At 42.3% G+C, this 23,464-nt stretch overlaps 1 protein-coding gene across 1 annotated transcript in view; it reads right to left on the bottom strand.

The window, feature by feature from the left end:
• reln (reelin) overlaps positions 1–23,464 on the bottom strand; it is an 88,058-nt gene that overhangs the window by 39,499 nt on the left and 25,095 nt on the right. Inside the window, 2 exon segments of the mRNA XM_020622808.1 lie at positions 4,968–5,038; positions 14,392–14,530. Of these exon segments, the coding sequence (XP_020478464.1) occupies positions 4,968–5,038; positions 14,392–14,530 (210 nt within the window).

The raw sequence follows: 23,464 nt of genomic DNA, 5'->3' as shown, positions 1-23,464 counted from the left end.
CTGTGTGACAGAGTTGGGTGGCCACTCAGCATGTGGAACTCTCTCATGTTTCCTGTGGCTTATTAGCATTCTTATAAGAATAAGACATACAGTTGTGGGCTCAGGTTACATATATTCACCTTACATATGCTCAACCTGAAAAGAGCATGAACTAAAACTTTATTCCTGGTAATTCATCCTCTCAAACTGACATAAAAATATTCTTGGTTGATATTCTTCTCTCCCGAGTGATTTATCTTAAACCATCCCTTCAAAATCATGCTCAGACTTTCTAGTGAGGCCATTTGGTTGGAGAAAGGCCCAGAAGATTCTTTTTTTTGGGGTGGATAATCCCTTCAAGCTTCCAGAAAGGCCTCATTTACAGTTTTCTTTCTCCATGCTTCATCACACTCTCTTGCTGTCTCTCTCATTTTCCTTCTATCACAATCTCTCTGTCCTGCCCACCCCTCCACCCACACACCCCCGTCTCTCTCTGCCTAACCCTCTGCACATCAAGAGCAGACAGTGGCACTCGTTTCCCTTGGATTAATCCCCTCTCACTTGCTTAAAGACTTCAATTACTGCCTCCTCTATTAGCAGCTCATCTCTGCTAATGCCTGTATCTCGATGGCCAGGGCTTATACTCACAAGCATGTGGAGGGGCACGCACAGAAATGTACACATACATACACTCAGGCGGCTTTGCTCCCACAACTAGCCTAACTTCATTTTTGCTATTGCTCTTCTGTGTGCACACCCCCTCACACACACCTATACGTGTGCGCAAATATAAACAGGAGTAACAAAAAGAAGAGGGTTCTCAATAAACTACACCAGGACTAAAATCAAAAGGACGCTGATGAGCAGGGATGGGGTGATATGAGGGGGGACTACATGAGTATAAGCTTTGGCAGATCAGTCATCTTTGCACAAAGAGCACAGGGCAAGTCATATTAAATCTACCCCCCTCTTCTCTCCATCTTCCAGCTCTAATCTCCCCTGTCCTCTTTTTCTTCCAATCTGTAAACTGTACCCACTCTTCCGGTCTCAGTTGTTCTCCTCTCATTTTGCCATTTCCCCTTCCTCTGACTCACATCTTTAATAAGGTGAACCGTGTTTAAAATCAAATTGCTCCTATCTAACGGATAGTTGTAATTAGTGACTCACTAGGACCCAGAATGCAGTTGTTTTATTCCTTCAATGACTAAAAGGAGATGGTTGTCCAAGGTCAGATTATCAGCCACTTCACTCCACTCAGCGAAAACCTGGGTCTTTGTGTGGGCTTCAATTGGCATCATTACAATAATCAGAGTCAAATGAAGAGGAGGGCATCAAAGAAGTCAGACTCACCACTCTTTTCCGGTTTCTGTGTTAACACCCAGTTTTTGGCTTTCATACCTTTAGCAAACATCTCCTGGCTGTCAATGTGTTAAATGTTGAGAAAAACAACACACATATTCTTCCACATACACTCTCATTGCCCTTTGCTCGCTGAGGTCGAATAAGGTAACTCCAAAAAAAATAAATAAATAAATACAAACTAGAAAAAAATCTTAATGACAAAAGAACAGAAAAGAAAACTGGAAAGGAAAAAAGGGCTAGAGGAGACATTTGAGATAAAAGAGGGGAAGAGCTAAAGATGAGATGACCACCTTCTCAAGGTTTCTTGCTGGTGAGCGATGAGGGATGGCAGGTGTGCTGTCATTCAGCCAGGGAAGGGAGCTGGCTGGCAGGCTAGGGGGTGGCGAGGAGGCGGGAGAGGGGAGGTCACCCATCCCCGCTTTGTCGCGATGTGATCAGGCTTCCCTCAGGGAGCAGTGGCCTCTTTGAGTTATATGTCCCTTTAATAACCCATCTGAGGTGCAGTGCACTCGGCCAGGTCCATAAAGACCTGATTTATTCCCCAGCTGGAAATGAGGGGACCTGGCAGTGCTGGGCAGAAAGCGAGGACTGCTGGCTCTTCTGTCAGGAGATAGAGCTGATGGATGACCTTCAGCACTATTCAACACTCACAGCCACTCCAACCTTCAGCACTGAGCCCCCTTTTCAAGACCAGCCCTACCTCTCCTCATCCCCTGCCTTGACTCCTCTCATCTGGGCTTAAAAAGTCTTTTTATGGAAACTTAGTAGGAGAGGAAAGGCACTCCTGTTTCATCCCCCTACCTGTCTGTTCTTATAACTGTAGTCATTTAAAACAGTCGTGGGAATTTGCATTTTGCTGTGTCATGCTTCAAGGTATCTCCAGGAGTCTGTCCAAACAAAACCTCAGTGTGCTGTATGGTCCCACAGGCTACTCTGTTATACTGTGCATTTCATTCTGTTACAGCAGTATTTTTCAGAATGCCATTACTTCTGTCTTCTGAATCTACAAATAACAAAATGTGCTGATTTCCTGTGCTAGTTGTTGGATGCAGTAATGGGGTGTAGATCAAACTGAAGAGAGGCTGGGAGAGGCAGGGATGGGGTGCAGAAGCACTGTTAGATTATTTTAGACATACATAAAAGCACAAACACACAAGTCCAACCAATATGTCTCAGCAGGCTTTTAGGGGCGCCAGAGTGAAAATATTAAACAAACACCTGTTTCAATGAACTTGTAGGAAGGATTTCTATTACCGTACTGGGAAGCAAAGTGCTACATGTCAGAGCTGCCATGGTGAGTTCAAAGCTTATACTGTATGTCTTCTCTTTATCTTCAAAGAACGTATTTGCCTTAGAATGTATTTGAATGACCTCTCTTGATCTCCTTATCATTCTAAGCTCAAAATCACACTCCAGTGTTACCTTCTTTTTCTAATTCCCTGGTTAATGTGCCCACTTACTCTTAAGGTTTTCGCCTTAACTGATCACCCCTTTCTGCCTTTGTATTTGAGCAGCCGGCCCTCCGTCGCTCTCCCTCCATCCTTTCCTTTCTCCTTTCCTTCTTCCCTCCCTCTCCTCTGGATCATAACCCTGCTTTAGATAGCTTTCATTTCTCCAGCTCTTCAAAGCTTCTTAAGAATCACCTCTTGAAGTGGCTTGAGCTGGCCCCATATCTTTTATTCTAATGCCTAGATTTGGAGTAACTTTGCTCAGAGCAGGCTGGACTGCTGAAAGGGAACTGAGACAATAAGCACAATTTATGTACAGATCACTTTAGCATTGCTTCCTGAGTTGGTTTCTGCATTATCAAACTTCTTTACACAGTAGATGTCCACACAGAACAATCTGTTCAATGTAAAAGTTGTTCTCGAGTTGTATTTTTTATGTTAGGAGCCTTGCAAATTTCAGTAATTCGTGATTTTTTTTAAACCTGCACAGCTCTTTTGAAGTTGCAGGTCTTGATTGGGAAAGAGGAAGAGGAACTGACTATGATGCGTTAGAAAGCAAAGCAGAGAAAAGCGATGTTTGTCAGATAATCCACAAGAGACCAAACATGATCAGACCCATTTCTGTTTCAGTTCCCTCCGTTCTCTCATCTCTCCTCAGTCTTCTTTTGCCCTCTGTTGTCCATGGCATGCTCATTTCTCATTTGAAAGTCAGATTTTCAGTTTGGCAGTGGAAACTGTTGCATTATTGGCTTCATTATTGGCCATCACATCTCCTCTTTCCCCACTTTTTCAGTAATGGTGCTTAATTACCACATTATCACTACCCAACACTCAAATCACTTGCAATTCATGACCTTCAACTTCCTCATTAACACTATCTCTTCTTCCCACCATCTTTGTCCTTCTGTTCTCTTATTTCTCCTTCACCAATCAACTGACACTAATAATTTATAGCTCTACATTCCTTACTATCCCTATCGCATGTAGCCCTCATCAGTGTCATCACTGTCTCTCTCCCCTCACCTCCCTCTATACCCTCCATAAAGCACCTGTACATGTTCACGGCAGGTCACGTTTCTTTTACACTAGCTCAGCTCTAGTTTCTCTGTCTGCTCACATCCACAGTTTGTCTCCTCCAAGGCCTTGTAAGGTCTAAATCTCAGATTTCCAGCTTGTCTGCTGTGAGTAGTTGTACAACTGCAGGACCTTGGCAGTGAACAACTAAGCGACTGTTGTTGGCTGCAGATAATTCATGTGTAAAGGGAGAAGACTGGGGCAGTGTGTCAGTGGTCGTGAGAGGACGAGCTCTCGGGCAAGGAGACAGGGGAGATGAGCCTCGCTGCTCTCTGTCTGTCACTCTTCCAGACACAGCTGAAGGCTTTTGCTCCATCTTTTCCAAGTGGCATGGAGCCATAAAAACACTCTGCCTGGCATGTGTTACAACTGTTGGTAGATTCTCCAATGACCTGCTAGGGGACACACTTCTAATAAAGTGTCCTCACTGACTCACCACAATGATTATTTTTTTGTAATAAAGACTGAGTATACTGCAAAGCTGAAACTTTTTGTTTGTCCCCTGAAACAGACCCCAGCAGGAGTTCGTCTACTTTCAGCATTAAAGTCAAATTTGATCTACAAGGAGTTCTTAACTGAAGAGGAGGCTTCTTTCCTGTAAACAAGCAATTATACACACTCAGCATACGGAGTGGGACTGCACTGTCAATAGCTACTTAAGGCTGTCACAGAAAGTGGATGTAAGAAGTGTCGCCCATAAAGCGTAAATCTCCGGCAGAGAGAGAGAAGGGGGGTTTGGGTGAGTTTAGCATAAGCTGAAATTAAGCTGGCAATATAGGACATCCAAATATCTCCAACTCTGGCTGCATCATTAGGCAGAAGGAGAGCCAGGAAGTGCTGCAGTGCCACTGTCACGAAGAAGCAGCATATCAACTATATTGTGTCATCCACATGCACGCACAGAATGTCATCCACATTCTGTGTGTGCATGATAGACAGTAATAGGAGGCGAGAAGGGGTACATTATGTATATGTGTTGGTGTACATGTGGTCTTGAACATATATGTATATTAGTGGGGGTATGAATATATCTGTCTACAAGTGCAATATATTTGTGTCATACAGGGGGAAGAGAGGTACATGCACGTTGTCCCTGCTACCCACCTCCTTGCTCACAGAGCTGCTGGGCCAGAGCATCCTTGAAAATGATCTGTCCTCGATGTGTTGCTGTGGCTCTGAGAGAAAACGAGAGAAATCAGGAGAGAATGAATATTAACATAAACAGCTCCACCAGGACAGTTAACTGGTTTGTCTTGAATATATGAAGATTAATCCAGTGCAGGTGGCATCATTTCCCACTAAACAAAAATGTGTTCAAGCATCCTACCTAAAAAAAAGGACATTTTATGAAGTTTATTATGATGAGACACTGAGGTAAAAACAACGAGAAACAATGTCTGAACCATATTAAAATGGCATTATCAAAACCAAGCTCCTCTGTGGCTATGGTGGATAATATTTACAGATAGGATAATAATATCTTCCAGTGTCATCAGTTCCCTGGACTACCATATTGCATTCTTGCATGCCAGTGTAAATCTAACTGTATATTGGGTGCTACTAAATATGTATGGGCTGTAATACAGTACGAATTCTATCCAGTGGCCAGGAAATGCATCATTCATTTGAAAATAAAGAGATCTTGGAAAAATCTACAGTAGAAGGGTGAAATGGCTTGGAGTGCAGTAGGATCTTTTACATAGACATACTCCACTGTAGCCCCGGGATCCACTCTCGTGTACAGAACAATAGCAGAACAATGCAGACCAACAAAGCCACTCAAGTAAATAAAGTTTTCACTTAGTGTCGTTATGAAGAAAAGTTCTGCTTCTACAATACAACCAGTATTTTCCTAACATAGTACACAGAGAGAAAACTGTGGGATTGTGGTGAAAATCAAAGAGGATAAATACCACAGCCATGACACATTTCCTCACTGACTGCTTGCATTACTTACCACCAAGAGCAGTCGGAGTCTCCTCTCATCTGCCTGGCACTCGGACAACATTTTAATGTTGAAATTTGGTTTTGGAATTAGTTATGAGCATCATCTATAGATTGTAAATCTGAGCAACCTCACACTGAAACAGAACTACTGTATGTCTGCCACTCACGTACAGTGAGAAAATCCCTTAACTTGTAGACATACGAAGTCTTTTTTTTTTGGACTTTGTCATGTAAAGATACGCCTCACGCTTTTGTGTCAGTGTTCAGGGTATTCTCAGTATTCCTATGGAAGAGATCCAGACATTTTTATGTGCTGATGTCCCACACCCAGTCAAACATGCTGTACAGACAGTGGATGAGAGGATATAGTGAGTTTCTGAGTCAGTGAGCCCTGCATCCATTTTAGACTCTTTCCTCCTTCCTTCAGTGCTATCCCTTTTGATTTTTGCCCCTCGCCTCCCAAAATCAACCCTTCCCTGGCTCACCACGCAGACTCAGACCATTTATGGGTGCCAAGGCATTTACATGTTCAACTCAGCTCATGAATAATGAATAGGCCCCTCATTAATTAGTAAAGAGCTCTTGTGCCTGTGCAGAGCTGGGGAGAAAACATATTTAATTACGCTCATATTTCAGAATTGTGTGAAAACTAATTTGAGTTTGGTATTTATAAATAAAAGATGGTGTGTAACGAACAGCAGGTAAGGATGTAGGAACAAGGCCCTTAAATATTTATTAAACACAGTCTCAGCTCAAGTTCTCTAAACTGATTCTGCTAGGTGGACTAGGGGTCTACCAAGTAATACATCTTACCCCACACACATAAGTCTGCGATAGTAGCCCTTACCGTGCTAGGTAGGAGAAAAATGCCCTGTGATGCTGAGAGCAGTGGAATCTTTATTCAGATGCTTACAATGCAAAATGTTCCACAATAAAAGACCTACAGTCAAGTACAAAATTATTCTAACTAAAAATAAACAGCATCAAAAGTCACTGACAAAGTTTTATTTTTATACAATTTTTATTACATATTATTTCTATAACTGTGTAAGAAGCGTTTTAATGTTGAGGTGGAGCTACGTTTAATTATTTTGTTATAATGTTGGGTAGTTTAATCTAAAACAATGCATTGTATATTTTGAATGCTTTCGTTTTCATGGTAAAATCTTAATCTACAAAACCACTGACTAATATATAAAGTAGGAGGAAAGAGAAAAAATATTTGCCTTTGAACCACAGTGGAGTAGAAGCATAAACTAACACAAAATGTGAATATTTAAGTGTGAGTACCTTGATTTTGAAATCTGTATAGTATGTTTTAAAGAAAATGCTTTCAAAGTGTCTCCTGAAAACTCCACAAGCACTCATCTGTTTAATGGAGTTTTCTTTCCCTTCAATAAATACAAAGGCCAAACACATGACAGAAGAGAGATACTGAGAGGGAAGAGTGCTTCTTCCTTGACAATGTGTGTATGAGTGAACGGTCTGGCTATGTGTGACTTAATAACATGTATGCCATTAAAAGAGTAGCCAGGAGAGGGAATTTACTCTGGGACACAGAGTGTGTGATCAGCACAGCGCAACACCAGCGTCTGTCCTGCCGTCACACTCCAGCAGCTCCTCAGCGTGTGTCTCTCATTAGCATCTCCATTCTGGGAGCCACACACACACAGAACAGCACTGACACACACAAAACATTTATTGAACATCTAAATGTTAATTTGACTTTCGTTGGGGGGAGTAATTAAGGGCCTTAATGTGGTGGCGTTTTTCCCTCCTTCTCCCTCCTCTGATTTAAACGAGGGATCGTTCGTCTTGTGAAAATAAGTGTCATCCTCTTTCCCCTCATTATTCTGGAAGAACAAATCAGATATGGGTAAGAGAGGGGGACTGAGGAACATGAAGAGTGGAGGACTTGGAAAGAGAAGGAGAGAGAGAGATGGATAAATAAGGGGGGAAGGGAAGGCTGGGCTTTGGTCAGAGAAAACAGAGGTGGGGGTTAGATGGCCTTATCTTCCAGTGTCCACAATCCGCTGTCAAATACTGTAGCAAAGGTAGAGATCCAGTCCACACACACACACACACACACACACACACACACACACACACCTCTAAGCCACCATACATGAGCTTTAACATGTATGCAGATGGACAGGCTGTCACTCACTGGGTTCCCAAAAGGGCCTGGAGTGGGTAATTACCAAGCATGTCTTCCATGTTAGATTACATGTTGCTGTCGGCCATAAGTATCCCCCCAGGAGCAAACTTGACAGCTCCCTGCTAGCCACACATACGTGCATACCCCCCCCCCAACATACACACACACAGAGTGGGGAACACTGATGGCTGATCTACACTAAAGCCAACAGAAATATAAACTGAAAACTCACCATACAACCAGACTCTTGTAAGTTTCTAATGGCTTTTAAGGCTGGTGAAAAAAGTGGCTTTCTCTCTCCAAACAAACGATTACGTCTGAGGGTAGAGAACACACACACGCACACACACACACCCCTTCACTCTTCTTCCCTGGTTAGATTACTCTCTTATCCCATTCTCTTTAAATCCCAATTAAAAGCTAATTTTCTCTCCCAGCTCACTAGGGCTGTTAGTAATCATGATTAATATGAGGGGTTTTCATGGGGTTGGGTTCCAGACTCCAGCACTGCTTTGGTGCGTTTGGATCTAGCCCTGGTTGATCAGCCTAACTGGTTGATTTATCATTTTGAGGACCAGCTGTGGTTACGGCACCACAATCAAGACAGTGGGCAAAATTATTGATAGGCAGGAAGATGGAGAAGTAAAGACAGGAGAGGCAGAATCCACTGCTTCAGATGTCTCCAGAAAATCACTGTTCAGGAGCTCTAATGAAATGTAAAGTAGGTTTCCCTGATTCCAACCAAGCCTGGATATTTTCATCATCATGGCCTGAGAACATGTGACTGACTTCGTGGAATCACATTACTCCCTCCCCCCACCGCTAAATTAATTAATTGAAAAAAAGGCTCTTGGAGAACATGCAAATTTAATGAACCTCCACAGGGGAGGGATTTGGGAGTTGTTTGGCAAATTACCTGCTTGTTAACACTGGGTCATAGAGAGTTACAGCTCTGAATAGAGCCAGAAGAAGTGCAGTAACTGCTTAGTATACAGCCAGGAGAAGAGCAATTGACCTTGACTGCTGTTAGTGAGTAATAATTACGGGGATTAGGAAAACAGCAGTATTTACGGGTAAATATGTGAGGGAGAAAAAATAAAACTGAGCCTCTAAAAAAAAACAGCCTGATTTCAGGCTCAAGAAAATGTATGTCCAGATAAATCTATATTTCTTTGTTCTTGAAAATAGAAGAGAAAATCAAGATTTTCAAAACCTTGTCTCCCCTCCTCACATTCGCAGTGAGGGTCAGACTAGGACAAGAGAAGGAGCAAGACGAATCTAATGCATTTATTCACAGTCAGCAACAGAGAGATAAATCCCTGCAACAGGTCCTGTCTGTTATTTATCCTGTCAATCATAACGGAGCACTTTTCCTGGAAGAATCAGCACAAAATGTCAAACAATCATTTCACAAAAATACATCTGGAGCGGACCACACTCTTCTTTGAGTAAGGTTCATTTTGCTGCATTTAAAATCATGTTGTTGTTGTTGTTTTTATCTGCATGCTCTATTGATAAGGAGGTCAATGCCCTGGCAGGTGGGATGATGTTCTCAACATCAGGGCAGCACATATGTGATGTGGACAGTTTGTGGTAGAACTGATCAGAGCACTAGTGTGTGTTTAGCCTGTATCTATGTGCACACGTGTGTGTCTGTGTATCGCTGTATACACAAGCGCATAGTTACAGGGGCTATGAACAGTCCCCTGGGAAATAAGATAACATCATGAATGCAGAGACCTTTAGGATAAATGGCAACAGGAGCTGTGATCTGTTGGAGCACAGGAACGGATTTACCTTAAATGCTGATAATTCACTATTAAATTCTGACACCGTTTTAAAGCTTAACAAAGGTTAAACATGAGTATGACAGATATAGGAGTTGCCATCTTAAATGTGTGATATATGAAAATTGGAATTATATGAGTAGACTTTGTCTGATTTGCTGCCCTGCTCAGTGTGTGTAAAGAAAAAAAAAGGACCGGATTTATGTGATTTGTCACCTTTTGCCTTGCTCCCCCATTTTCTATATCTACAATGCCAAAAATGCGATTACCTTGAACCACTCATTTATGTTCCCTGGCCCAGTGTCGACATTCAATCTGTCACACAGCCCCAGGCCAGTATGAAGCTTTAATGATAAGGGGTGCTCATTAACCAGTGATTTATATCAAGACAGCTTCAAAGATCGAGTTGAATAATAGGAAATCAATGAAGAAGACTAATACCAAAAGAAATCAGGACCTGGACAAGATAGGTCATCTGTCATCCTGATGTCTGAACTCTGACCTTTGACCTCTGATTCATATAACAAGCTGTCTATCATACTGACTACCTGCATCACTGGACTGGATGTGCTTTAAGACACATTGTCATAAAAAGGTCACGTTATCGTACTGTAATCTCTAGTTAGTGGGCTCTTCATTTTTTACAGGCCTAAAAGAGGCAGCACATCGACTGTACTGCAATGCACTGCAGCCCACTTTAAGACGGCTGCCTGCTTTGTCGCTGTTACTAAGGTGCATGGAGTCAAGCTGCCTGTGAGATATCCCCTTTCTAAAGCAGCCAAACCACAGCACTGTAGTGTGTTTGTTCACAAACTTCATGCTCAGACAGACCTGCCCAATTTGAACAGATGTCGGTATCAACAACACAACACCACCCAGCATAATTACTGCACAGGAATCAGTTCTTTTCAATTACAGCTAACAAGACAAGTGTCAGAGTGAAGAAGGGCAGGTGGGCACTCAATTTCTATTTCTCCTCCTATTTGCTTGTAGCTTCGATCAGTCTGGAAGTCAGAGGAGGAACCACAGGAACCAGAGATGAATAAAGAGAACAGATATGTTTGTATGCAAATGTATATACACACACATACACACAGACACACTGATACACAGCATAGAAGAACATTGTTCCATTACATCTGCAGACATCAGTCTCCTCAGGGAAACACTTTGGGAGGGGGGAGCGCACGTGCCGTAATTAAAGCAATCTCCAACCCAGCAGCTGTCTGAGTCCCACAGGGAGACGATACAAAACATTACAGCTCAAAAACACATCACACACACACACACACACACACACACACACACACACACACACACAAACACAAGGATATTTTCATCAGGGTTTCCTGTGTGCATACAGCACCCAGATACACCCATGTAGCACCCATACACAAGTGCACAGAGCTAAGCGTGTTTTGAATGCATTTTTCTAAAGGTAGAGAGATCAAGATCAGGAAGGTGCCAGGTCCAGTTGGTGACTCCTTTCTGTCTGAAAGCCTGTGCTGACCAGCAGGCCCCCGTTTTCACACATCTTCTGAAGTTCACTGGAGCTGGGCAAAGTCCCCTCCTGCTTCAAACACTCCACCACCATCCCAATCCCCAAGAAACCCTCCATCAGTGGACTGAATGACTACAGACCTGTCATCCATGAAGTCCTTAGAGACTGGTGTTGGCCCACCTGAAGGACATTGTAGACCCCAGCTTGACCCCCTGCAGTTTGCCTACTAGGCAAACAGGCCAGTGGATGATGCAGCCAGCATGGCACTGCATTACATCCTGCAACACCTTGACTCTCTGGGGACCTATGCTCGGGTCCTCATTGTGGACTTCAGCTCGATGTTCAGTGCCATCATCCCGGACATCCTCCGCTCTAAACTGACCCAGCTCACTGTGCCTGCCCCCACTTGTCAGTGCATTACTAGCTTTCTGACAGACAGGAAGCAGCAGGTGAGACTGGGGAAAACCACATCCAGCACCTGGTCAGTGAGTACAGGCACCCCTCAGAGATGTGTGCACTCCCCACAGCTCTTGTCTCACTACACCAACAACTGCACCTCAGAGGACTCCCCTCTGTAAAGATCCTAAACTTCACAGATGATGCAACGGTCACTGGTGTCATCAGGGATAGTGATGGGTCTGGAGACAAGAGGTTGAACAGCTGGCCCTGTGATGCGGTCAAGGCAACCTGGACTTCAGGAGGAGCCCCCCACCACACTCCCTAGCACTGTATCAGCAGTGGAGACTTTTGAGTTCCTGGGCTCCACTAGCTCCCAGGACCTGAAGTGGACATCCAACATTAGCTCCATCATCAAAAAAGCACAGCAGAGGATGCACTTCCTGCACCAGCTCAAGAAGTTCAACCTGCCCCAGGAGCTGAAAAGTTGTTTATTGTCATATTTCTCTAGCTGGCAATTTATAGCCACCCAGAAAATGAGTTCTTCTGGAAACCCATGTCACTGCACTCTATCACACCCCTACTAGTGATCTGTTACCATGAATGCTCCCACAATATCAGCCATAAAACTGCCCACAGACCCCATATAAATAATACAGTGGCAGGCAGACTCCAGCCCTGTGAAGGACATAGGGTGTCAGTGGCTTTAATTTAAACACTTATGGATACCGCTTGTGGAAAATGGTCCTTGTATGAATCAGGGCAGGGGTACTATTGGTAAGGGCACGACATTGCATTATTTACAGTTTGTACAGTCAAGAGAAATAATTTTGATACACTCATACCATTATATTTTATTATCTTGGTTGACTTTTAATCTGAATTGAGTATTAATTTCTTGGTAAGAGTCCATTTGTATGCTCAAGACAAACAAGCGAAATCTGACATACAATGACAGCCACAGTTTTCTGATGAAATCTTGACCTCGAGAGTAACAGCACTAACATTTCAGTCCTGGAAAATTTGATGCAGTACCCAAAGTGGACCTGGCTTTAGCCACAAGGGTCTCCTCTGTTGAATTCCCCCACTGAACTACTGGAGGTCAGCTCTGGAGACAAGATCTACTGGTGAAGACAGGAGCTGTGAACTAGAACAGGGTGCAGTAAGGAGTGTGTGTGTGTGTATGTATGTACGTGTGAGGGGAAGTCTTCGGCCTGCTGGAGTGTGACCGGCTGACTTTGATAAGGTCAACTGCAGGGGCTTCTATTGCCATACAGTCATGGCACCCTGCCACTGCTGCTCTGTGGCTTGCACTAGCACGCATACTCACGGCACACGTGTTGAATTCACAAAAATACCACACAGTCCTCATAATCTGACGCACACTCAACAGTAAATGTGCTTGCTGGCAGACAAAAAAGCCAGTAAATCTGTTTGGCTCCATGAATACTGTCTAAATAGCAGCTCCACTTCAGCAAATTCCCCAACTGAATCCTTTTCTGTCCATAAACGTCTTTGTCTGATAGTCTGTTGGGTCCCTGCAGGAAATCATGGAGGGTTTTTGCAAGTACTGCCAAAATGTTTAATTTAGTTGTGAGTTTAATGAAACACTGATGTGCGGTTTGCAATATCTTTGAAGTTTTCAAAGAGGATGACTGGTACTAAAAAAGAAAAGAAAAAAAGGAGATTAGTTTGCAATTTGACTATCCAAGCAGTAAAATCATATAAGGGTGTTTTCATCTTTGGATTTCATTTGAAAACTACACTGGGTTTTTCTTGATGTGGAAGTGTCAGGATTGCACTAGTCATATTTGTAATATTGTAATGATCGTTGCAATGTGCTGCTGTGACTTTGCATGAGGCATAATTATTGGAACCCTCTCTTTTTCTTTATGCTTCTCTAGCAACAGCTGTTAATTGCATTTTGACTGATCATCAGCATGAGGCTGTAAATCACCAGCCAAGTGAACTAGAAGTAAATGGAGTCAGAGTGTTTCCAACAGATAGAGATAAAGAAAATGATGTACAGCAAGATAAAACAGAGGAAGGAGGGATGAAAATGAGAAAAGGGAAAGATGAAGGCTGCTCTCAAATGTATAGCAACATCTGTAAACTAGATTTGTTTTCTCTTGGGCCAATCAAACAATATGTAAACATCTGGACAACAGAGTGCATAACATGCACACAGACAGATAGTTCAGTCACCAGTCCAGTGTGCCCAGTGTGTTGCAGTGGTTGAAAAATCACAATAAAGCCCCTAAGAGGAAGCAAAGGGTAGGGGATAACTGCTCCTTAGTTTTGTCTTTATGTTTTGTCATAGGAAAACAGCATCATGTGGAGGATGGATATATTTCCATTAATTCACAATGGGATAAAAACACACATTCACACCTGCCACCACACAGGCCATGTCAAGTAAAGTAATAAGGAGATAAACACACACGCCCACTGTTCCCCTGGTTTACCCTCGTTGCAGTCATCATTGCTTTCTCTGGCAGGATGGCTTTTTAACATCATTTCTGAGACTCCTACAGAGAAAACACCACCCATGACTTCAGCTGATAAGCCTCTCTCAGGTTTACTAGGTCAAAATGTTGTCAGACAACGTTAACGGATATTATTTATACAGTTTAAGACTTCCATGTCAGGGTTAGACACATGGCGGCTGTAAAGGTCATTCTCTTTATCACACAGCTATTCATCTTATTCTCCCTTAGATGCGTTCTTTTCTTAACTTACAGGAAGTTGACACAGCCAGTGCCAGGTGGTGGGGCAATCCAGACAAAGCTGAAGCTGGTGGAGGGCTGGTGGCTGACGTGGGAAGCAACCACACTGCAAACAAACTGTGTTCCAGCAAACTGATGCTCTGGCATCACACCTGGAGGAGAGAAGAAAAGTGAATAGGTGAGAGACCAAAAAGGATACACTGGGAGAGACTGAGAAAGTGCACCAGTGTTACCTAGATTTGTAATGTTACTCTGTAGTCTAAATTATTACTACGTGTTTTCCCACGTGTGCCACAATCATCTGGATTTTTAAACACTTCTCCCATATTCCAGGTACCAGCTGGCTTCCATTTATTGCATGTTAGTGCAATTTATTACCATTTACTGTATGTTGTGACTGCTTTTATCTTTGTTTTAGTGTTAAGGCCATTTAAGATGTATACAATACTATGTAATTTTTTTAAGACAGTGCCCAATAAAGGAACTATGCAATATTTAGCTGTTGTCTGAAACTAATGCATAAGATAACTGGCCAATGAAGTTAACCAGTTAAACTATGAGGACCAGTGTGATATCATGGATTATTGACAGTAAAAACAAGGAGTGTATTGATGTTTACCATATGACTGGAGTGTCCACCCCTTCTTGCTTTTTATTTCTTCCCTCACTTGCCTGATCTAATGCCATTTTGCATGTATTTTTTGCACCCACTGGCATCCTAGCTTTCATTTTCTTCTTTCATTGTTTCCTGCCTCACTCTCAGTTCTCATCCACATTTTCCCTCTTGCTCGTTTTCTCTCTCTACTTCTCTCCTTTCATCATTCATGTTCTCTCTACCCCCTCCTTCTTTTCTCCCTGTGAGCTGACACTGCATAACGGTGCTCTTATTAATGAGGGTCTGTGTCCAGCTATGATTGCACCGGTGAGATGACATCATGTCACACAATCTTTCCTTCATATTACAGAGGGCAAAGGCAGGATGCCGCCCTTCTCATTAATCATTGCTCAGACATTTAAAAGAGTTTAATAATTTAATATAATAAACAGCTTTGTAAAGTCATCGAAGAAGCATAGTGTGGTAACTATCACAAAGCAGACATGACTAGAGTATGCATTTGCAAAAACACACATATCTCTAGGACATATGTTTGTATTTGTCATAATTCTGCAGCACTATGTCAACATAGTGTGGTCCTGTGCACACAAAGCAGTAACATTCAAACCAGTTTAAAAGTGCATGTGACGTCTGTTGTACCCGGTACTTTTTACTATACTGACTCTGAGAGACGAGACAGTCCAAGTAACTACAAAACAGTGCTGATTTATTCCATGAACACAGGCAAAAATTAACAATACACCCTCAGGCATCTTGCACCTCCAAACTGCTCGCAGGCAGATGTAAGATGAAAGACCCTGAACCCACCAGGCCTATACATTATATCCCCTCGGTTGGGCTAGCCCCATACTACACAGAAACGTCAACCGAGACGTCTCTGTTACCAGCTTTGCAGCTGGTCATAGCAGTAGTCAAAACATGAAGCAAATCAATGTGCATGTGTGTGTGTCTGCTGATTAAGTGGTGTGTAGCTAAAAACATTCTCACGACCTCTAGTAACATGTCGTGACTTAAACATAAGAACATATTATGGCTAAGGCTACAGTTATACACGTCATAATAATAATATTAAACACCCTGTCTGCTGACAGTCATCAACTCTTCTCTCTAGTTATCCTTGACCAGATGTACCCTGTAGAAACTCATAAGCATGACTAAGCATTTAACAGTCTAACTAGACATCCTATCTCCACTAAACATTTCTAATACATAAAGTATCTATCTAATATCTATCTGACTAAAAATACCTAACACATCCCATCTGATTATGACGATGTACTCTGAGCTGAGGCTTCGCCTCATTATAACCTGCAAACCGTTCCTCAATCATAACTCACTTCACTGAAATCATAATCAGCTATGATTAATAACATCAGAGCGTAAATAACCCCAAATCATTGTGCCAGTCAATATGCAAAGTCTGTGTAAGTGTGTGCATCTGCGTGGTTCGAAACTATTTAAAGAGAAATAATTCCGCCCATTTCTGACAGTAATAAATTCGACCTCACAGATTGGATCCATAAATACACACAGTCTCAACAGCACCATAAATGTTTTTGTTTGACTCGGCCGGCTGTGTGTGTGTTTATTTGTAGTGATGAATCAAATTTATACTGATGCGTATGTGTGTGCCATGGTACAAACAAACCTAGTTATCATTGCTGTTGGATAAACAACTAAGGAAAAAAAACTTTTTAAATTGAGCACCATGAATTTATTTCACCCTGTGGGGTTTCCACAAGAGGAGCTGTACATTTTCTCATCATGTAGAGAAACATCAAACTGGAGTTCAACCTAAAGAAACATAGAAGCTACATGATTTTAAAGGGTTTCCCATGGTAATGGGTCAGATTTTTCAGAAGCTGAGCACCAACACAGCACCAAGAAGGTGCTAGTGTGAAACAACAAACTGAGATGTAATCACCAACAAATGTGGTCTCCAACCACCTCGGTATAACCTCTCTGAATAATGGCCATGCTATACCCCTAAGCAAACACATACACACTCACACAGGGAAACACATTAGCATCTAGCCTTACCACAGCGCTGTTTCCCTGTAGAGGATCTCCATAGCACCCTGTCTTTACTGTGGACGTGCAGGAGAAATTGTTTCTGTGCTGGTCTTATGCAGTAAATGGAATCATGCACCGACATCCACATACATCTTTCCTCTATTTGTAACCCCTCTGACCCAAAAGACCATTTTCAACACAATTCCATTGCTGTTACTAGCCACAAATTTACCACCCCAACCAAGACATTCCAGAAAACAGTTTTTGAACTAACTGTCCAATTTTGTGGCAGAAGAAGGAAAGGCAAAGCGCTGTGAAACTTTCTCACCACATTGCCATGGTGTAATTTGAGAATCCCTGTAGATGTGTGTAATAGAAGCTTAGCTCTCATGGCAATGGGAATACTATCTGGAAAGCTGCAAAAACAAACAGAAAATGTGGTGATGGCGTTGAGCAGCAGACTGAGCAGACACAATATCAGAAGGAGAAAGTAAAGGGTTGTGCTCTATGTAGACAGAAGTACTGAAATAATGGCTTCCATTCACTCATTCAAAGAAGTGTTTACATTTACAGTATTGCCACCTATCGAGGAGAAAAAGAAAAAGGCGGGCAGGAGATTAACGACAACTTTAGTGTCAGACAGAGTGGTTTTAGATTCACATTTGTGACATTTGTAATACAACCCAGCTAATGTACCACAGCCATCTGCAACAAGTAGGAAAATGAGCAAATATTGAATGAATGAAATGAAAACACAAAATCCAAAATTGCCATTGTTTAGGGGAAAAACCAGACAGAGAGAGAAAGCAATACAGGCAGAGAGAGGGGGGTACATAGAGGGAAAAACTGAGGGCATGGCTAAAGAAGAGAGAGCAGTTAGGCTAGGGTGAAGATGAAAAGGCAGACTGATGCACTTCAGGACACAGCAACGATGGGACTCGACACTACTCAGAATTTCTATTCCCTCTTGAAAAATACACTCAGGCGTAAAAATGCAAATAGCAAAACTAGTGCCTTTCATGTCTTGGTGTGGAAAGAGAGAGAGAGAGAGAGAAATCACTATTATTCAATGAGATCCAAATCCCAAATGTTCCAGTAAAGCAACAGGCTGTAGGGAACCTGGAGAGAGAGAGAGGAATAAAAAAATGTTGACATTCCTGGCTCTGTCCTGGGAGATGAGCAGCAAAATAGAAACACAGAGAAATAGGAAGGCAGGCTCTTTCATTATTGTGAGATGAAAATATATAACAAAGCTCCCTATATACCAGCTGAAAAAATTATTCATTAATTTACTCTTCACTCAGTTGACCGCCGAGTTCTTTTTTATGACATCTTTGTGACCTCACAGTTACTGAGATGTGCCCAGGTTCTTTTATGCCAATATTTTGTGCTTTGTTCACCTTCTCTTTCCGCTCTTGATCCTTCTCAACCAACTAGCAACCTTCCGAGGCTGAGAAGTGAAGCCAAATGCAGAAGTGGTAAAACCTGCAGTTCCTCAAACGGCCACTTAAGGCTGGCTCCAAAAGGCAATCAATCCCCATAGACTCCCATGATAAAATGCCCAACTTTACTGGAGAAATAAACATGTTTACAGCTCAGTACAAAAACCAGTTTTGGTCTGTTCAGCCAATTCTTTTCCATGACAACTGTAGGGGAGGAAATCTTTATATAACCCATCTGTTTAAATTATATTGAGGCTAAAATGTATGCATTCAATAAGGATGTGGCCTCTTTGAGTGAGAGGTGGGAGGGTCCCATCACAGGTGGCTAGCCGCTAGCTGTCTAGCACACTCCACCTCGAATAGCCAGTATTAGGCAGAGTGAAGTATTACCAGGATGACAAGGGCCAGAGTTGAGCTTCAAAGCTGCTTTTCAGAAAACCAATGGGTGATGTCACACCGGGTTCATCCATCTTTTATATATAGTCAATGCTCCAAACTCTCCAGATTCTCCCAAAACTCATGATCCAGTTATACTAATCAAAAGCCACATGTACCAGCTGCGATTGTTTTCCAAATATGGACTCATTATCACATAATCAGCCACACTGAGAACTTACCTAATGACCTGACAATGACAGAATTTGTAGCTGCAGTACAAATGTCACTGGTGATGCACTGATGCTGCAAGTTAGATGAATATCAGGAGAGGCCACGTCTAATCCAGTAAGCAACCACAGGGAGCTCTTGGAAGACTACTCCATCCACACATCCACAGTCAAATGCACACATGCAAATCCCCTCACATTCACACAAACGCATGCAGTTCTTTCACATGCAGATTGGGCACTTATGAACTGTTGGCAGTGATAAATGGCAAGGGAAGATGACCTGCTAACTCCCACAGTGTGACTGGGCAGTGTGTGTTTCATAAATATGAACCCACACACAGACAGGCATTCACAAATCCATCCATCCACACACAAACGTACAGAAACACAGGAAAATGGGTGTGCCAGGATTTTGTCGCCTCTAATTGCAGGGAACTTTTTAAGCGGCCCCATGAAAAGGAAGTGAGAAGCTGACCACATCTTATTTATTCAGATTCATATCTCCAGTACCAAAAAGATCTCCTTTTTCTTCCCTTCCGTCTGGTTTTTCCTCTTTTAAATATGTAAACACCGTAATTCACATCTGTCTGTGTCCTCTTTAACATCTCTCTGAATGGATGCTGCATTTTTTATCTGTCTTTATATCTCACTTTGCAAAGCTAATGAGGTTTCCACAGCCAAGCTCAAAACAAGTCAAATAGATGGAGTGAGAATTCTCCCTGATGGAGCAGATGGGCAATCGGTGGCTCAGCCTGGCAGCGACTTCACACTGTAGGACCAGCAGGAGTCGGTCTAACTGGCATTAGAACTGATAGTTGGGCTTTGTGGCTGAGAGGATTCAAGAGTCACTATTCAAACTGATGTGTACATTTACCAGAATCATTTAGTTTATACATACCATTTGACATCTGGTCAGCACGAATTTGCTACTGGATTTTGCAGTTATGCCATGACCGTCCTTCAACAACGTCTGGCATGTGAAGCAACAGGAAACTATTAGAGTGAGCAATCTGTCTGTGTTAGATTTGATTATCCAGTTCTGAGAATGTCTTTAAAAATTATTCCAAGACAGTAAATCTTGTGCTTGCTGCTAGATTTCCCTTTCTCTGTTACCAAGGAAGTGCTGACAGGGAGGCAGTGATAAAACACAATTCAGCTCCAAAAGGCAGTGGGAATCTGGGTGCTTGTCGCTTCCTTTTAACCAATAGTAAATCCATTAAACTAGTCCAAGCTTTCGCTTCACTGAAGCAACTGTAATTCATGAATTCATATGTCTTCAACTCTACATTACAAAATCGTAAATAAACAGACCTCCTAACCTGTACATCTGCACATACATATACACTAGCAACCAGAAATGGAATATTAAATGCATGTGCATATTTGCTTGGAGCTTTATCGGAAGCCCTGTGCAGCAGCATAATGTGCTGTAAGGAGATTAGGTTATTTGATTTTTGTCTTGGGAATTCATATTTGTAATAATTCAATATATACTTTTTGATTAAACACAGAAAAGTGGGACTTTAGAAACACAGATTAAACTTTATGATGCACAACTTTTGTGCTCCATTGTATGTGCACATTCATACACATAATAGCCTCATAAGCCGTGATCATTCTCCCACTTACTGGACTCATTAAAGGCTCATATTTCATGTGGTAATTCTTAAAACCTGTCATAATGCTACTGGAGCATTAACATGTGTTATTAAAAGCCTGTGAATGTATGGAAATGTGTCAAAAGCCAGAATAATGCCTCTGTCAACATGTTTCAAGAAAAGGCCACACAATGGAGACATAAATGATACATCACAACAGAACTGACAGCCTGAGTAGGGACCCCATTTGCTTTGTGCTGCTGAATGATCCCATGCTATGTGTGTATGTGTTTGAGTGCTCCTGTAGTGTTCCATTCACCCTTCTTCCCAACACCATGCTCAGCTGGTCAGCCGGACCACTGCAGGGTTTCATGGTGCATGACAATCTGACTCCGATCTGCCATTGGCAGAAAAGGGCATCCATCTCAGCATTTGCCAATCACACTGCCATGGAGACGGGCTGGCAGCTTTATAGTGATGGCAGGGGTCTGGCACAGAATTGCCAGGAGAAAGCTCTGTTAATATGGGTGGTGAAAGATGCCGGTGGCCAAGAGGAAAGAGGGTGAAAGACTCTGTGGGAAAAATGAGGGGGAGAGGTTTGTCACATGAATGAAACAGTTTCACTATGGAAGTAATGGACACCTGGAGGTCTGCTAAGCAGTGCGTGTGTGCAAATAAGCATGCACAAGTGTACAAGAGATACTTACTGTGCATATGTATATGTTTACATGATTCTGTTTTTCTATGTGTGCAGAGTAGATTCAACTGTATGTTCTGTGAAAGAAACTATTTGATTATGGCTCTAAGCACCTGACCAATTCTTGCCTATATGCTTACGTTCACATGACTCATCTTTCACTTAGGCCTCCACTGCATCTTACAGCATCATCCATAAACTTATGAAGGCAAGACCACATACATACACGCCCACACACAACACACACAATCACACAAAGCTAGGCCTCATTGTAGGAGCTACCAGTATGGCTGTAGCCAGCTGAAAGAACGTACTGTACACAACAGTACATGTCATAGGTAAACAACTGTCTAATACAAATTACTAATTTAATATTTGCTTATGATTTTGTAGTTTGTCACATACACTTTGATTATTTCAAAACCAATAACTGAACACTGAAAGTATGAAGAAAATAAACAGATCATTGTTTGAGGCTGCGCACTGCTTTGTTTCAGTGATCAAGAGCTATAAGCCAGATTAGCATGAATGATAAATGGAACACAGGAACATTAGTGGAGCAAAATATAACCCTCTGAATTACTGTAATTGAAATTAATGTTGTCCTGAGTCAAACAAGTGCTGTGTGTGTTTTGGAACCCCACCCTGCATGATAGATGAGACTTCTTATTCTCTGCGCAGCACTACAATCCATCTCAAAGGCACACACATACTGTACTCACAAACACACATAGGATAATCACCTTTATTGGCCAAGTATGTTACACACAAGGAATTTGTTTCCGGTACAGAACCGAGGCAGCCATCTGCGGCGCCAACTCAACGGATGGCTCTAACCATCAGGGGCTTTAGGGGGGTTCAGTGTATTGCCCAAGGACACTTTGACATGTGGGCTGCAGGCACCAAGATTCAAACCTCCAACCCTCCAGTTGAGAGACGACTGCTCTACCCACCGAACCACAGTTGCACATATACCTTACATTAACCTACACAAATGAAGGCATCCCACTTTTATTGCTGCATACACTATAATAGTTACAGTGCACGTTGTTACAAATTGGGTCTTTTTTTTCCATTGGACACCATGGTAAGTAACACTGTGCTCGCTTAAATAACTAGACAGCACTTAGAGAGTGCAAACCTTCACCAGAATACTATTACACCTAAACCTAAAAGCAATTTGGAAAGTTATTCAAGAAAAACCATAGATATGACAGATTACTAAATGCCACAAAAGGCTAAATAATGTCCCATGCAGACCGAAACAACAGTATGTTACAGTCCTTCATCGACACACAGCGCTCACGCCATCTGGCTGCATGTTAAGTCTATTTGAGAGTCTATTTTCCAATGTGCCTCTTGCTCCACTTTTTAGCTCCACTCGTTTTTGCTCCAAGTGCCCAGCAGTGCAGTCGTGCACTTTCACCAGTTTCACATACAGTCAACAGCCTTGCCAAGACTCACAGTGGTGAAGAATCCTTTAAAAAAAAATTCCTGTATTCAGTTGATGATCCAGTTTAGCACCGAAATCTAGTCAGTTGTTTTGTGGGCCATACTCTACGTCACAAGAAAATGTCATCAAAATCCATCCATTACTTTCTGAGTTACACTGTGAACAAACCAACCAATAAACACCAGTAAGAACATTACTTCTACCTTGGTGGAGGTAATCTTTTTACTGAGCATATGACAACCTCGCTACAGTGAAGCCCAACAAGAAACAAGATCAGTCAGATCGGACATGCTGTGAAAAAGCTACAGTATAGTTTATCAGTACTATTTAAAACTCAACTGTCAGTAGAAATCACTCATTAAACAGAAAGTAGCAGCAGGGGTAGAAAGCATGGAAGGTCAAAGTTGAATGAGCGTGACCACTGGGTGGCAAAGTCACTAAGCTTCCCTTCCCCACCCCTCTAGACAACCATTTCTTGTTTGACCCCTCCATCAATCCATCCATCCATCCATCAGTGAAGTCCATGAGCCTCTGCCTTCGGTGGGTGTGTGTCATTGTAACTCGGCATGCACATACCACAGCTTTACCACCAGGCACCGGGGCTAATTTGATTTTTAATTCAACATGACTCCTCAGCTAATAGTTTGATCTGAAAATTA

This window comes from Monopterus albus, unplaced genomic scaffold, assembly GCF_001952655.1.
Source record: "Monopterus albus unplaced genomic scaffold, M_albus_1.0 scaffold7.1, whole genome shotgun sequence".
In the NCBI taxonomy this organism is placed as follows: Eukaryota; Metazoa; Chordata; class Actinopteri; order Synbranchiformes; family Synbranchidae; genus Monopterus; species Monopterus albus.
The sequence above is the reverse complement of the archived record's forward strand: the minus strand, read 5'-3'. Positions and strand labels throughout refer to the sequence as shown.